General features: G+C 34.7%; 1 protein-coding gene across 1 annotated transcript; it reads left to right on the plus strand.

The window, feature by feature from the left end:
* The first annotated feature begins 673 nt into the window (after positions 1–673).
* Positions 674–13,205, plus strand: LOC126884702 (histone-lysine N-methyltransferase PRDM9-like). Its single transcript, XM_050650816.1, has 3 exons — positions 674–1,054; positions 10,754–11,162; positions 12,461–13,205. Exons 1-3 carry the CDS (start codon positions 938–940, stop codon positions 13,198–13,200), a joined length of 1,266 nt encoding a protein of 421 aa, XP_050506773.1. The 5' UTR covers positions 674–937; the 3' UTR covers positions 13,201–13,205.
* The last annotated feature ends 3,416 nt before the right edge of the window (positions 13,206–16,621 follow it).

A 16,621-nucleotide genomic window follows, 5' to 3' on the forward strand; every position in this document is an offset into this window, starting at 1 on the left:
TTGCACTGTTCGATTCACCTGATAGATACTCGTGCACCGCTGATGCCTGCCAGGTCATGGTTTTTAGCCCTGGTGTGCTATGAATTATCACTAGACAAATTTCTAGCCTTACAGGACGACCGTTAGTCGGAGGGTTCACTAGCTCTTAGACTATCTAGATTCTCCTAAGTTGTTTGTTATGAGAACAATGTCATCGGCATGTCGGAGATGGTTTAATTTCTTTCCATAAATTTAAAATTTAGCTAATATCCTTTGAGACCTCTAATCGTTTAAATATGCTCCATAACTATTGCTATCAATAGTTTTGGCGATAAAGTATTTCCCTGAAGTTCTTGGTTTACAGTTCTTATTTTAATTACCAAGCATTTCCAAAATACAATTTCATAATTCTACACTGGCGACCATGGGAACAGAGAAGAAAAAGAGACAGACCACAGATGAGATGGACGGACGACCTTAAAAGAACGGCAAGAAAGGACTGGATGCAGATTGTTCAGAATAAAGACCAATGGAGATTAACAGGGGATTTCTATACCCAGAAATGGGTGTTTGAGGCTGATTAGATACAGTTGAGTCCCTGAATCTTTACCCGTGCGTCATCATTTAAAGCATACGAAATAAGTCTATGATAAGTCGGAAATAAGAAATTTACTAAACGCAACAGCAAGTGACACTAATTAAGAGACTGGCTGTTATGTCTAAAATCGGTTTTAAAAATCATAGGTTTATATATTTCAATCGTTTAAATGTGACAACAATGGATTGGACAACACAGACTGACAGAAAACATAACCTATCTTTTTTTATATTTTACAACACTGTGACTGTTTACTGTATTTATTTACAAATATTTTTTTATAGTGAAGTGAATTATTAACACAATTTTTTATGAAGATAATAATTATAATCGATCTTGATTTTTAAAGGATTAAACAAAATGAGTACATCTGTGGCGCTATATCGATGTAGATTATGTTTAAATAAAACTCCAACTAGAGTTAAGATATTTAGTGGAGATTTTCCCAGAATGTTAGATACACTAACATCAGTAAAGGTACATTATTTTGGAAGAATTATGTCATTATTTATTTAATATCGAAGTTAATTTTTTTTATTTAGCTGAATGGCTCCCAACTAATGGCCATTGGTGTGGTATAGTGATTTCGCAATCAGACAGTGTAATGTGTGTGTTGAGTAAATGTTTTGTTACTAAGTAAAGTCGACTTCATTGTCTTTACAAAGAGACGCTAATTGTATCTAAACGTCTGCGGCCCCTCCCCAATTCATGACATTCATTCATGCTCTACTGTTAACCTTATGCAGGGCAATTTTCCTAAGTTCATGTCTTTTATATTTATATATTTGTTTATATCAATTTTAAATTCTTATTTCCACAACTTTTTTTTATTTACTTAATACAATCTACTCCACAATAACATTTAGAGGTAATAAGTAAATACAATATTTCTCATGATCATCTTTCAGTGCGTCACAGTTTTTCGATTTCTTTCTAACGCATTAAATTGTATGTGACAGAAAAAAAGGCACGTCGTTGATTACATTTCTTCGATGACATTTTTATAACATTTATTCTAGTTGTCGATAGATGGCGCCATAATAAAAAATATTTTTTTTAATTAGATAATAATATTACAAATATAATCTGTATAATTTATAAGACTATACAAATCAAAGAAAATACCATTTTATAAATGCAAGAAACACATTTGATTTGTTTTTATTCCAAATTGAAAATAAAATGTGACAACTGTCAGATTTAACTAAAATGTCATGTTAGAATATATGTCATAAATGTTTATTATCACGGACTTACCCTTTTTCCTATCATTTGTTACGCACTGAAAAATGATCATGAAAAGGACAATAGTTTATATTTTGTATTATGCATGTGGCATACGTCTTCTGACCAGATTTGTTTCAATCTCTCTTCCAAGGGTTGATCGAATAGGTCTCTTATGAACAGATTGTCATGATCTGATGTTCGTTCTTTGTATTTATTCAGGCTAGATGTTATCGCCTCTTTTATTAGTAGGATTTTTAAGGTGCTCCAGATGTCTTGGACTGAAATGTTTAATATGTTGGTATTTGATGGCTTGCTACATCTCCAGGGCTCAATTCCATATATGTCCAAATTGTCTTTAGTATATAATTTGTAGATAGTCAGTTTGTTTTCAAGTGATAGTTTGGATTTTCTTCTATTGAGTAACCCATTGTGACGGATCTAGAAATTTGAATTGGGAGGGGAAATTTGCCTTAGAGGGAGAACTTTCAGTGAAACTAAAAAACCAACCAACCAAAAGGGATAAAAAAGATATACCCATACTACAATAAAAGACATACCTAAATAACTTATATGCACTAAGTTGCTTTAATTTTCCTAACTAGCGTGTTTATTGATTTGAATTTGTCTGTCACTTAAGTTTCATGTCAGCTAATATATTTTTATGTTTCAACAATTTTATTCTTTAATTTTGGACCTTGTTAGGGGGGAAATTTCTCCATTTTCCCTCCCTGTAGATCCGCCACTGGAGTAGCCAGTATATATTTTTGATTTTCAGATTAAGCTGGCTTCTTTTTTCTTTTATATGTGCTTTCCATGTCGGTTTATCATCCAAGTGGAGTCCATTTTACCACAGCTTTTACAGGGATAGGTTTTTTATTTATGCTAACATGGAGTGGTCTGCTTCTTCTTGTAGTAAATGGTATCTGGACGTATTTATCGGTATTAACACTTATTTTCCATTTATGTAGCCATATAGATGGCTATACATTTATATATAAACTTATGACAAATACTTTGTAAATGTTAAGTAATATTTATTTGCATGAAAACGGCACATCTTATGACAAAAAGGAAGATGGATTTTTTGTCACAAATTGAATGAGGAATTCAAAAATAATTTTTAATTCGAAATAACTCAATGGCATACTATTTTTTCTTTAAAAATTTTAGACCATGACCCCTATACATGCCAATGGTGAAGTTAAAATTATTAATCATATGTCATAAAATACACAATAACTACCCCTTACAACCCACCAAATTTTATTTGCATATCTCAACCAGTTGTAGAGCAATAATTAAATCATCAGTTTGTAAGAAAAATTTCAATATCCCGTAGCTCAGAATTGAAGCATTTGTGACATACGTTCATAAAACAAACTGTAATTATTTTTTCATGTAGAATTACCACTTAAAGTTGGTCACACTTATTTAGAATCACCCTGTATATGACCTACAGGTTGGCATCAATTATAAATTACTAAGCTGTTGCCTTCTGATTGACCATCTAAGTAATACTTTTTGGTTTTGTGTTGAAATGTGACCCACATCATTTGGCAACATAGGACCATACACTCACCTATAAGTCTTTGAACTATTTAGTTTTACATCAGGGGAAAATAACTAATTTACCACTAAAATGGGGATAGTACTAGCTTAAAGCTTGTCTCTAATCTACTAGTTGCCACTAACTTGGTTGTTGTGTTATCTATGTAAATAGATATCTGCTATCTACTTAGTGAGTGCATTAAGGTATCAAAAGCTCCTTCAATGTTTATTATTGTACGTGCAGACTGTTTGGTTTTCAATTAGATATACACACTATAAATGGTAACACTGCTCCACTGACCACCTAATACACCAGATTCGCACCAATTCATTCAGTCATTCATCATACTTAAGTGGCAATGCAACTCATTCTCGAATGCCGGATTTATACTCGGCCTCGGAAATATTGTTTGAAATACGATATCGACGCGAGTGAGTTGTTCACATCAGTTCCTCGCCAATGTCCTCACAACTCATTTACTGAAAAAACTGAACGACTCTTCAAGAATGGAATGTGACGACAGCATCATCTTGCTCCCTTACTTACTTGCCGCTTTGCCGGCGGCAAGAGAGAGAGTAGTTGAATGTGAATGCTTGCTCGCGCTCGCGCTGCTAGTCCTTTGACTTCCATCTCGAAAACCGACTTTTGAGGGAGTGCCGTGCAATGGCAGTAGCATTAGCAGCGGCAGCGCGAGTGAGCTGTTTATACATGAAGCTACGACAAATAATACCGGACAAAAAATCCCCACAAATTATCCCTGGACAAAAAATCCCCGGGCAAATATCCCCGGACAAAAAATCCCCACAAAAAATCACGGACAAATAATCCCCACAAATTTTTTTGGACAAAATATCCCCACAAAAAATCCCGGACAAAAAAATCCCCAATAAATATTTGCTGTCGAATAGTTCTCTAAAAGTTTTCCTGAAATTTTAACAAATTTCGAATTCCAATTCAGTGCTGAAAACTTTAAATTATACATGACAAAAAAGTGAGTTTTTTCAAAAATCGTGGAAAATATGGGAAATGAGCTAAGTCCCCGTTTTCATGTCAGGCGCTTAACGCGCATTTTGATAACGCGCGATTACAACTACATACATTTTACTTGAGACCGTTCACATGCCAACGCGCGTCTTAATGACCTAAAACGCGCGTCAGCATGTGAACGGTCTTCAGTAAAATGTATGTAGTTGTAATCGCGCGTTAAGCGCCTGTCATGAAAAGGGGACCTTAGCTCATTCCCCATATCTTCCACGATTTTTGAAAAAACTCACTCTTTTGTCATGTAAAATTTGAAGTTTTCAGCACGGAATTGGAATTTTTCTTTTCAAATATTTCTTGGGGATTTTTTGTCCGGGATTTTTTGTGGGGATATTTTGTCAAAAAAAAATTGTGGGGATTATTTGTCCGGGATTTTTTGTCCAGGGATATAATTTGTGGGGATTTTTTGTCCGGAATTATTTGTCCGGACCCCTTACACATTCACGCTGCCCACTTCCCTGTCCAATAGGAGTGAGTATAAATGCGGTAATAAGCAATGTCGCCGATTTTAGCGCTTTCTTCAATTCGCAAATATTTTACGGCTATCCCTACTTTTTCTGTCTTTACACGGCAAATTACGTGTAGTAAAATTCATACTGGTATGGATATATGTAAACATTACTAGAACGTCATTCTACTTGACAATGTCATGATTAACTTTAACGAGATGGCTTTTGAATGTTCTTGGATAACTGTTATTTGTATAATTGCAAATTATTAATTCAGTTAATAAATGTGATAATTTTTCACTAACTATATATTCAGTGATTGTAATAATTTATATGTACAACAAGAACTAATACTCAATCGAGAAAAGAGGAAAAGTGTTCAAGTGATTTTTTAATAATATATTGTTACTATTGGAACGCTTACAATGTTGAACATCTTTAACAACAAAATACTTGGATCACAGAATATATTATCCTGATGTATTCTCTGCTTGGATCTTCCACAAATAATACACAATAAATAACTTTTTATTAAGTTCACGTCTTAAATCAATTATTTATGAGATACACTATATATCAACATTATTTAATCAACAACTCAAAATATTCCCGATGCAATGTCAAATATTTAAAATTGTCACTGTCTGACTGACAATAGGGCTTTTCATCGATTGTCATTTGTTTCGAGCTTCTGTCATATGTTGTATAATCTGTGTATAATATTAATATACACGGATTATACGAAATATGACAGAAGCTCGAAACAAATGACTGTGAATGAAAAGTCCTATATGCTGACAACTGACAATATTCTATTCGACTGAGTGCGTTGTAAGACAAAGATAGATTTGGAAAATATTACCACGGACATTGTGTTCATTTTTTTCGAAATCTAAAAAAACCAATAAATATTTTTGAAAAATTTAAACGCAGAATGAAAGACTAAATTATTACCGAGGGCCGAAAGTCCCTTAGAATAAATAAAAAGTTTATTTTGAATGAGATATTTGAAATTAAAAGCACACTAAATTTTCTCTTAGTTTTTTACCCCTGTAACTTATTAAAATAAACATTATAAAAGTTCTCAGGGACTTTCGGCCCTCGCTAATAACGTAATCTTTCATTCTGCGTTTAAATTTTTCAAAAATACTTATTAGTTTTCTCAGGATTCGAAAAGAATGAATCCCCATTTGAATAGCATTGCAGCCGAAAATACGTACCAATCCCATTAACAGTCTGTGTCATGTTTTTTAGATAGATAATGTAAAGGATTTGTAGCCCAATAAATGACCGTTTTGGAGTGTAATTTTCAGGGGCAACTCCGAATTGCATGAAAATTTGGATTTAGGTTCTACTTACACTCCACTTTAAAGTTGAATTTGTGCCGTTGGTTGCTTTTACTTAGGGGGTGAGAGTCACCCCTTCTCGGGGGGTGAAAAACGCCCGTTGAAGATAAGCCCGGAAATGGATAAATTGACAGATTATAAGCAACTTTCGTTCTATAAAGTTTTTTACGTAAGTTAATACTTTTTGAGTTATTCGCGATTGAAAATATGTATTGATTTTTTTCGACAAAAAAAACTACGTTTTCAGACTGTTTTTCGCCAATAATTCAAACAGTAAATATTTTATCGAAAAAAATATTCTTAGCAAAAGTGTAGCTTTAAAAAAACAAAAAAAAAACGAAAAAAACGGTGTATTAGTAAAGTCTATAAATTGAGTAAAAGCAAAGTTGCAGCTCATGAAAAATACGTTCTTATTCGTCTCATTCCAAATCGAATAATTCAACGCGAAATGACCGAAAAATTAAGAACTTTTCGGGAAAAGCTTATTTATATTTTTAAACTATCTAAAAAAAGTTTTATATTTGTTTTTTAAAAAAATTTCTAGCGTCAAAAATAAACGAGTTGCACTGAAAAAAAAGTTGCCCCTTTTTTTGGTAAAAAAAATCGTGAAAACCTCCTTCCATTTAGCACCCTAAATAAAATTAATCGTTACCGCTTTACCATTTATTTAACTGTATGTGTATTGTTTATATGATATGTAAGTTTGATTGGTTTAAAGTGCTTATTTTTCAAAAAATTTGGTTTTATAGTAAAAAAAATTTCTTAAAATTTTTGAAAAATTTCCTTTTTTTAAAATAACTTAAAAAGTATTAGTGATAAGAAAAATCTTAAACAATAAAAAATGTAGGTTTTGCTATTATAAATATGCTAGTTTCATTTTGTTTTTTCGTGAGACAAAACTTGGTTAAGATATAGCTGTTCAAAATTTGCATACACTCGTGGATAGTGACCTGTTCAAGGTTTTTCAACTATAACCCTTTCAAAAATAAGCACTTTAAACCGGCGAAACTGACAGATCATATAAAATATAGATAAGTAAGTAAATTGTTTGTAAAGCTGTAGCGATTAATTTTATTTGTGGAGCTAAACACGGGGAGATTTTCATGATTTTTTTACCAAAAAAAAAGTGGGCCAACTTTATTTTGAGCGTAACTCGCTTATTTTTAATGCTAGAAACTTTTACGAACAATTACAATAAAGCTTTTTATAAACACTTTAAAAAAGTTTAAATGGGATTTTCCCGAAAAGTGCTTAATTTTTCGGTGTTTTCACCTTGAAATATTCGATTTGGAATTAGACGAATAGGAACGTATTTTTCATGAGCTACAACTTTGTTTTTACTCGATTGATAGACATTACTGATACACCATTTTTTTCGGTTTTTTATAAGCTACACTTTTGCTAAGAATATTTTTTTCGGTCAGATATTTTCTTTTTGAGTTATTTGCGAAAAACCGTCTGAAAACGTAGTTTTTTTTGTCGAAAAATAAACATTTTTAATCGCAAATAACTCGAAAAGTATTGACTAACATAAAAAAACTCTATAGAACAAAACACACGATAAATGGTAACACTGCTCCACAGACCACCTAATACACCAGATTCGCACCAATTCATTCAGTAATTCGTCATACTTAAGTGGCAATGCAACTCATTCTCGAATGCCGGATTTATACTCGGCCATTGCCACTGCTGCTGCCGTTGCCGGAAATATTGCTCGAAATACGATATCGACGCGAGTGAGGTGTTCACATCAGTTCCTCGATAATGTCCTCACAACTCATTTACTGAAAAAACCGAACGACTTTTCAAGAATGGAATGTGATGGAATGTAGTTGTTTTGTCGAAAAATAAACATTTTTAATCGCAAATAACTCGAAAAGTATTGACTAACATAAAAAACCCTATAGAACAAAAAATGCTTAAAATCAGTCAGTTTATCTATTTCCGGTCTTATCTTGAACCTATGTTTTTTCACCCCCGAGAAGGGGTGACTGTCACCCCCAAGTAAAAGCAACCAACGGCACAATTTCAACTTTGAAGTGGAGGTTAAGTAGAACCTAAATCCAGGTTTTCATGCAATTCGGAGTTGCCCCTGAAAATTACACTGTATCGCCGTATTTCCCGTTCATTTACTGGGCTATTGTTGGTTGGAACAGGGCCGTTTCTACACATTTACTTCCTTACTCCTTCTTTAGGTGCCGTGTCCGTATTCAGACATTGGCCGTCATCACGTTTACAAGTTCCTGAAACCTGTCATGTCTCTATCGGCTGCTGCGCGAAATAATTCTTTACCGTGGAACCAGACCATTGTCTACTATTACGCAACCATGAAAGTTTCTTTCGACCAATCCATCTCTTTCCCTCCACTTTTCCTTGTATTATAAGGCGAAGTAGATGGTATTTAGGTCCTCTGATTATATGGCCTAAGTGTTCTGTTTTCTCCTCTTTTTGATGTTTCTGAGCAGACGTTCTGAATTCATCATTTGGAGAACATCTATTTGAAGTGTACGAAACCCACGATATCTTTAGGATTCCTTGATAGCACCCCAATTCGAATGCTTCTAATTTATTTAGCATTGTGGTTTTTAACTTCTACGTCTTACAACCTTACAATAAGATAGACCACAAATACATTTCAGGACTTTCTTGCAAATATTTATAGGCTTCAGTTACATAAAACTGGTTTTCAGGTCATAAAAGCCTTACGTGATATTTCGATCCTGGTTATTATCTCTTCATCACAGTCGCAATTTACATTTAACCAACTGCCAATGTATTTAAAATGGTTTACCCGTTCTACATATCTCCTCTCCCATCAAGAGACAGCACACCTTGATCTACATTAATCTGCCATCCACTTTGTCTTTGATATATTGATTTTTAGGCCTCTCCGATAACTTGCTTCACTGACTAGATTTACTAATGTCTGGAGATCTTGTGAGTTTTCTGCAAGTATGGCTGTGTCGTCAGCTTATCTGACGATACAGCCATCTGACGACACAGCCGCTGACATAGTCAGCGTATCTACTTTCTTAACATGCATATAAACAAGTAATTGGACTTCGTAAGTCCTAGGTTTTCACCCAAAGTAATCGAAAGTAGAACTGGAAGACGATATTTGAATTTTACGTGTAACTTTGCGTGGATTGATATACAAATTTACTAATTTTGAGTCATTCTTACTAAACTTTGACATTTGTCATTCTACTCGGTATAATGGTGGAAGAGTTACATTGGCGGTCGTACGGACCGACAGAAAGATTGCCTAGGTCAAATATCTCACCTTTAGTACCATCCTTGGATTATAAGCTTTTATTTGACACCTCATTTATCATTCTAGCTGGTATAATGATGGAGTTATATTCGCGGTCGGACGGACCGACGGACAGACCGCCTAGGTCAAATATCTCACCTTTAGTACCATCCTTGGATTATCAGCTTTCATTTGACACCTCATTTGTCGTTCTACATGGTATAATGACGGAGGGGTTATATTCCCGGTCGTACGGACCGACAGCCTGGGTCAAATATCTCACCTTTAGTACCATTCTTGGATTATCAGCTTCCATTTGACACCTCATTTGTCATTCTACCTGGTATAATGACGGAGAAGTATATTCGCGGTCATACGGACCGACGGAAAGACAGCCTAGGTCAAATATCTCACCTTTAGTACAATCCTTGGCTTATAAGCTTTCATTTGACACCTCATTTATCATTCAAGCTAGTATGATGATGGAGGAGTTATATTCGCGGTCGTACGGACCGACGGAAAGACAGCCAAGGTCAAATATCTCACCTGTAGTACCATTCTTGGATTATAAGCTTTCATTCGACACCTCATTTGTCATTCTACCTGGTATGATGATGGAGGAGTTATATTCGCGGTCGGACAGACCGCCAAGGTCAAATATCTCACCTTTAGTACCATCCTTGGATTATCAGCTTTCATTTGACACCTCATTTGTCATTCTACCTGGTATAATGACGGAGAAGTTATATTCGCGGTCGTACGGAACGACGGAAAGACAGCCTAGGTCAAATATCTCACCTTTAGTACCATCCTTGGATTATAAGCTTTTATTTGACACCTCATTTATCATTCAAGCTGGCATAATGATGGAGGAGTTATATTCGCGGTCGGAGGGACCGACGCACAGACCGCCTAAGTCAAATATCTCACCTTTAGTACCATCCTTGGATTATAAGCTTTCATTTGACACCTCATTTGTCATTCTACCTGGTATAATGATGGAGGAGTTATATTCGCGGTCGGACAGACCGCCAAGGTCAAATATCTCACCTTTAGTACCATCCTTGGATTATCAGCTTTCATTTGACACCTCATTTGTCATTCTAGCTGGTATATTGACGGAGGAGTTGTGTTTACAGACAGACGGACGTGGATAATACAAAGTTTTCACATTTTTTCAAAATGGGTGAAAACAATAATAGCTTGTTCTGTTGTCAGAATTTTCAATATCAATTTTTTTAATCGAAACTCTTCTTTTTTGATAAACTAACTAAAACTAAGGAATCCATACACTATTTTATTTTAAAGGTACACGAAGAAGATGGTTTACCAAAATATAGTTGTATAAAATGCATAGAAGAAGTTCAGATGGCTCTGATAGTCAAAAACCGTATTATAAAAGCACATGAATTGCTAGTAGAAGCTTTAAAACAGAAGAGGGCAATGTTTCAAAGACTAACCAAAGAAGAAATAAAGAAAAAAAATCAAATTCAACCTAAGTTAGAAGTAGTTGAGGACTTCAATGAAGATTCAAATGATGAAAGTGTAACATGTGATGAAAGTATAGATACAGTAGAAACAGAACTAGATCCACTATATACAAATAAAGAAGAAAAGAGAAGGCTAGGTCACAATGTACAAAGTAGACGTTATACAGTCCAGAAATATATTAAGATTACGAGATTTACATGTGAAAAATGTAATTTAAATTTTTCAGGTAGGTAATTGGTTAAATTTTATTTTTTACTTTTTTAGGGGGGGGGGTGGTTTGAAATATTTAATTTTTTTATTATTTAAAATAAAAGTGCATACTTTCAAGATTACTCTCTGAATATTTCAGATTGATCGGAGTAAAATTACCAAAGATACAGCGTGTTGAATATCGTGTACATAGAGGTCGAGGAAGACAAGCAACAACGAAAACTGTCAGATCTGTTCACAAATATACAAGGGGAAGTGTAATGTTCTGGAGACGAATTGTGATCCGTAAAAAAACTCCTTTAATTTTCATCCAATCAACTTTAACTGCTCACAGGTATGTTGATAACCTGTAGTCAGGCTCTGGAGAGATGCAACCGGAGAAAATTTAATTTTATTGCATGATAATGGACCTCTACATACCATTACAGTGACTACAGACATCATTGAAGCAGAAGGTTTCCCTTGTTTGGAGTGGCCTGCTTGTCACCCGAGCTTAATCCTATAGAGTATTTGTAAGATATGCTTAAAAGAAAAATTAGAGCTCGCCGGGATAATCCACAAAACACCGCACGGCTAGTACAAGCTGCTCTTAAAGGATGGAGCAACCCACCACAACAAAATGTTGATAATTTGATTAGGAGCGTGCCCATGCAAACTGAAGCTTGCATAAGGACTAGAGGTGATAACACTGACTACCACAAAATACAAAAAAAATAAATAAAAAAAATTTAAACATTATTCGTTTTACATTGAAATTTTGTATGCTATTGACTTTAAAACAACTACTTTCAATTTGTTTCTTAAATACTTTATTGATATGTATTGCTTGACTTCGTGTGTTCGTTTTCGTAAGAAATATCAGATAAATCCATATAAGTTTGGGTGTGTGTATATTCTTATTTACATTGTTTTTGAATTAGAATGGGTTCATTTATTTGGTATTTGAATAGTTAGCAAGGATCATATGGATAACATACATATTTATAGTGAGTGGCAAAATTACAGAATAAATTCATTTTCTCTAGAATGGGCGATTTTGGAGATGAAACCCGAAACAGGTCGATTTTTATTTTTAAATTATAATTTTTTGGCATATAATATATCATACTATTGACGTCATCAAATTGGGCGTGATCACGTAAATATGGGTCCAAAATCGTCCATTTTAGAGAAAATTAATTTATTCTATAATTTTGCCCCTCTATGTATATCGTCACATTCTATTATTAGACATGTCAGTATATAATATTATGTATCTTGCTATATAACAAATTTTGATTTACTGTTATAGAATGTGTTTTCTTTTGATTGCAGATAGACGTACGTTCACTATGCACAACAGAAAACATGAAAAAAGAAAGTGTGATATTTGTAGCCGATTAATTAGAACCGACAACATGAAGAAACATGTGTTGATGCATACAGCAGGTCCATCAGTTTGTTCTTTATGTGGAGTTACATGCAAAAATTTTGAGAGTTTAAGATGTCACAATTTTCATTATCACAAACATAATGCCCAACAGTACGTTTGTGAAGAATGTGGCAAAGGTTTTAGAATGAAATATAGATTCTTGTTGCATAAGAAGAAGGCTCATATGGGTCTTAAGAATTTTAAATGCACTACTTGTGGAAAAGCTTTCTTTACCAACGGCACTTTATTAAAACATGTTCGAATGACCCACGAAAAATTGAGACCTTATGTGTGTGAATATTGTGGTACTGGCTTTTCATCTAGATATGCTTTAACTACTCATAAAAGAAAACATACCAATGAGAAACCGTTTGTCTGTCAGCATTGTTCTGAAGGTTTCAAACAGCGGGTTTCATTACGATCGCATTTGAAATCAAAACATGGAATAGAGGAAGCCAAGGAATTCTTTTGTAAAACGTGTGAGAAAGGTTTCGCTACAGATTACGCTTTGAGTATACATGAAAGATTACATGAAATGAAGAAGTGTGGAATTTGTTCAGAAAATTTTGCTGGAGATGAATATTTGGCAAACCATCTTAGGGAAATCCATCATGTGGAAGTAGAAATAGAACAAGATACCTAAAATCATTTTTGCTTGGTTTTGTATCCAATAAGGATTCTGTTTTTAAGTTTTCACTTGCAATACAAATATACAGGGTCAACCAAGCATGTTTATAACTAATACTATGCCTAATTATAATATGATACCAAACTTTTTAACACACATGGTCAGCAAATTTTTTATACTCCTCAAAACCAATCATTGCAACCTAACACTAACATGCCGAATCCGATAGCACCTGACGTTCCACCAGGACCTTCAGCGTCAACACAGCACATGGATGATTTGGATTGCAGTCATTACTCCGATTATTCAATGAGTAGCAGCGATGATGAAACACAAAATCCAAACCCAGAAACAGACAAACATCCCTGGCAAGATGTTATTAAACAAAAACGAAAAAGGTATAAAAAAGCTAGCACAAATACTGATACACAAAACACACTTACTTCAAACAAATTTGATGCTTTACATAACCTTGATGACACAAATGAGGATACAAGCAAAAGTACATCTGAAAATAATAATACAGCAATACAATCCAGACCTCCTCCTATATACATCTACGGTGTTACTGATTATGCTGCTATGTTAACCAATTTGTCAAACGTTTTAGCGGAAGAAGAATTCCACACTCGAACATTATCCGAAAACACTGTCAAAATATATCCCAAAACAGTAGATATCTACAGAAAACTAGTAAAATATTTGCGAGAAGAAGGAATAGTTCACCACACGTATCAACTAAAAGAGGAACGTGCTTACCAAGTTATTAGAGGACTCCATCATTCTGTAAAAGTTAATGATATAAAACATGAGTTACAATCCAAGGGACATAAAGTTAGAAATATAGTCAACGTCACACACAGAGTAAGTAAAGCACCTCTACCCTTATTCTTTGTAGACTTGGAGCCTCAAACTAATAATAAGGAAATATTTGATATACAATATTTACACCACACAAGAATAACGGTTGAGCCTCCTAGACCTAAGAATGGAATAGTTCAGTGTATGAGATGCCAGAGGTACGGACATTCAAAAACATACTGCAAACCATTCAACTGTGTAAGATGTGGGCGTGGACATGACTCAAAAACCTGCCAGAAGCCACGTAACACTCCCGCCACATGTGCTTTATGTAACGGAGGCCATCCAGCCAATTTTAAGGGCTGTTCTGTATACCGAGATTTAATTAACAAGAAAACCAACAATAGGGGTCCACCTCAAATCCACCAACAAAACCAAGAAACAGTACATCAAACGCCAACTATTAATACTACATTCCAAAATCATCATCCGAACATAAAGCCGACTTATTCTGCTATATTACAAAATAATCCCAACAGGCAGTCAACACACAATGAGAACGAAAATTTAACAGACGACTTGAGCAGCTTCCTTAACCAATTCAGAGACATGTTCAACCAGCTACTTAATCAGAACAGCATGATATTAACAATGCTCACAACTGTTATTAACAAGATTGCACACTAATGGCTCATACACTTATCATAGCAGCTTGGAACTCAAACGGACTTGCAAATCATATACAGGAGATTATTGTTTTTCTGAAAATGCACAAGATTGACATACTTTTGATTTCTGAAAGTCACAGCACTGACAGAACTGTAGTCAAAATACCCAATTATGTAACATATTATGCCAATCATCCCGATGGTGGAGCTCGTGCAGGATCTGCTGTAATTATTAAAAACTTTATTAAACATTATGAACTGCAGCCATATATTACAAACAAAATACAAAGTGCAAGAGTAAAGATACAAAGCACAACATGGCATATTACCATAGCTTCACTATACAGTCCCCCTCGACATATGATCTCAACTGAAGAATATAATGAACTTTTTGATTCTCTAGGCTCTAATTACATAATTGCTGGAGATTGGAATGCAAAACACACTACCTGGGGTTTAAGACTTATTACAACCAAAGGAAAACATCTCCTGGAAACAGTTCAACAAAAAAATCTTAACTATTTATCAACTGGCGAGGCAACTTATTGGCCCACTGATAGAAATAAAATTCCAGACCTATTAGATTTTGCTATAATCAAAAGTATACCGATCGATCGATGTGATATTAAATCAAACTTTGACCTTAGCTCCGATCATAGTCCTATCATCATCAATGTGAGTAGTGAAATTCTGCAAAAAGTTTTCCCTCCTAGACTGTGTTCTAAACGAACTGACTGGCTAGAATTTCAAGAAATCGTAAACACCAACCTAAGTCTCAACGTAAGGCTAAAAACAGAAAAGAATTGAGACAGCAGTTCACGATTTCACAAATCTGATGCAAAACGCGGCCTGGAAAGGAACACCTGTACATCATAAGAGAAAGACAGATGATGTTCCCAGATATATTAAGGAGTTGGTAACCGAGAAGCGTAGGGCACGCATAATCTGGCAGCACACAAGAAACCCAGCGGACAAAACCAATCTCAATAGACTGACACACAGACTACATTCAGCACTTCAAGAATCCAGAAATACATCTTTTGAATATTTCATCAAAAACCTGACTCCCAGTGATCACTCATTGTGGAGAGCGACCCAAAAAATAAAAAGACCTGTCGTAACAGCTTCTCCATTAAGACAGAACGATAATGCATGGGCTAGATCAAATGAGGAAAAAGCAAGAGTTTTTGTAGAACACCTTGAAAAAGTGTTTGCACCAGTAGATTTATTCGAAGATGAAGAAATAAATAGCTATTTAGATGCTCCCTGTCAACTATCACCACCTGCTAGATCAATTACTCCATCAGAAATTATGGAAGAGATAAAGAAAATCAACTCCCATAAAGCTCCAGGTTATGATCTAATAGTGGGAGAAATTCTCAAACATTTACCAAGAAGAGCTATCGTGTTTCTCACTACTTTATACAACCGAATTCTTCATCTTTCCTACTATCCAACGCAATGGAAATTTGCTGAAATTATCATGATCGCCAAACCTGGAAAGCCACCAACAGAAGCTGCCTCTTACAGACCCATAAGCCTGCTGCCTATACTCTCTAAAATATTTGAGCGACTACTGCAAAGTAGAATAAATAGTATAACCTCCATAAATAATTTAATACCAAATCATCAATTTGGCTTTAGGGAAAAACACACCACAACTCAGCAATGCCATAGGATAGTAAATTTAATCAAAGACGGTTTAGAAAACAAGAACATTTGCACTGCAGCATTTCTAGATATTCAGCAAGCCTTTGATAAGGTTTGGCACCAAGGGCTGTTATACAAATTAAAAACAAACATGCCGAGTCAGATTTACTTACTTCTAAAATCATACCTTTCCGAGAGACATTTCGATGTCAAAATGGAAAAAGATAACAGAAGCTACCAACTCATAAGGGCAGGAGTACCCCAAGGCAGTGTTTTGGGACCATTTTTGTACTTATTATACACTGCTGATATACCAA

The sequence above is a fragment of the Diabrotica virgifera genome, chromosome 5 (assembly GCF_917563875.1).
Source record: "Diabrotica virgifera virgifera chromosome 5, PGI_DIABVI_V3a".
NCBI classification, from domain to species: domain Eukaryota; kingdom Metazoa; phylum Arthropoda; class Insecta; order Coleoptera; family Chrysomelidae; genus Diabrotica; species Diabrotica virgifera.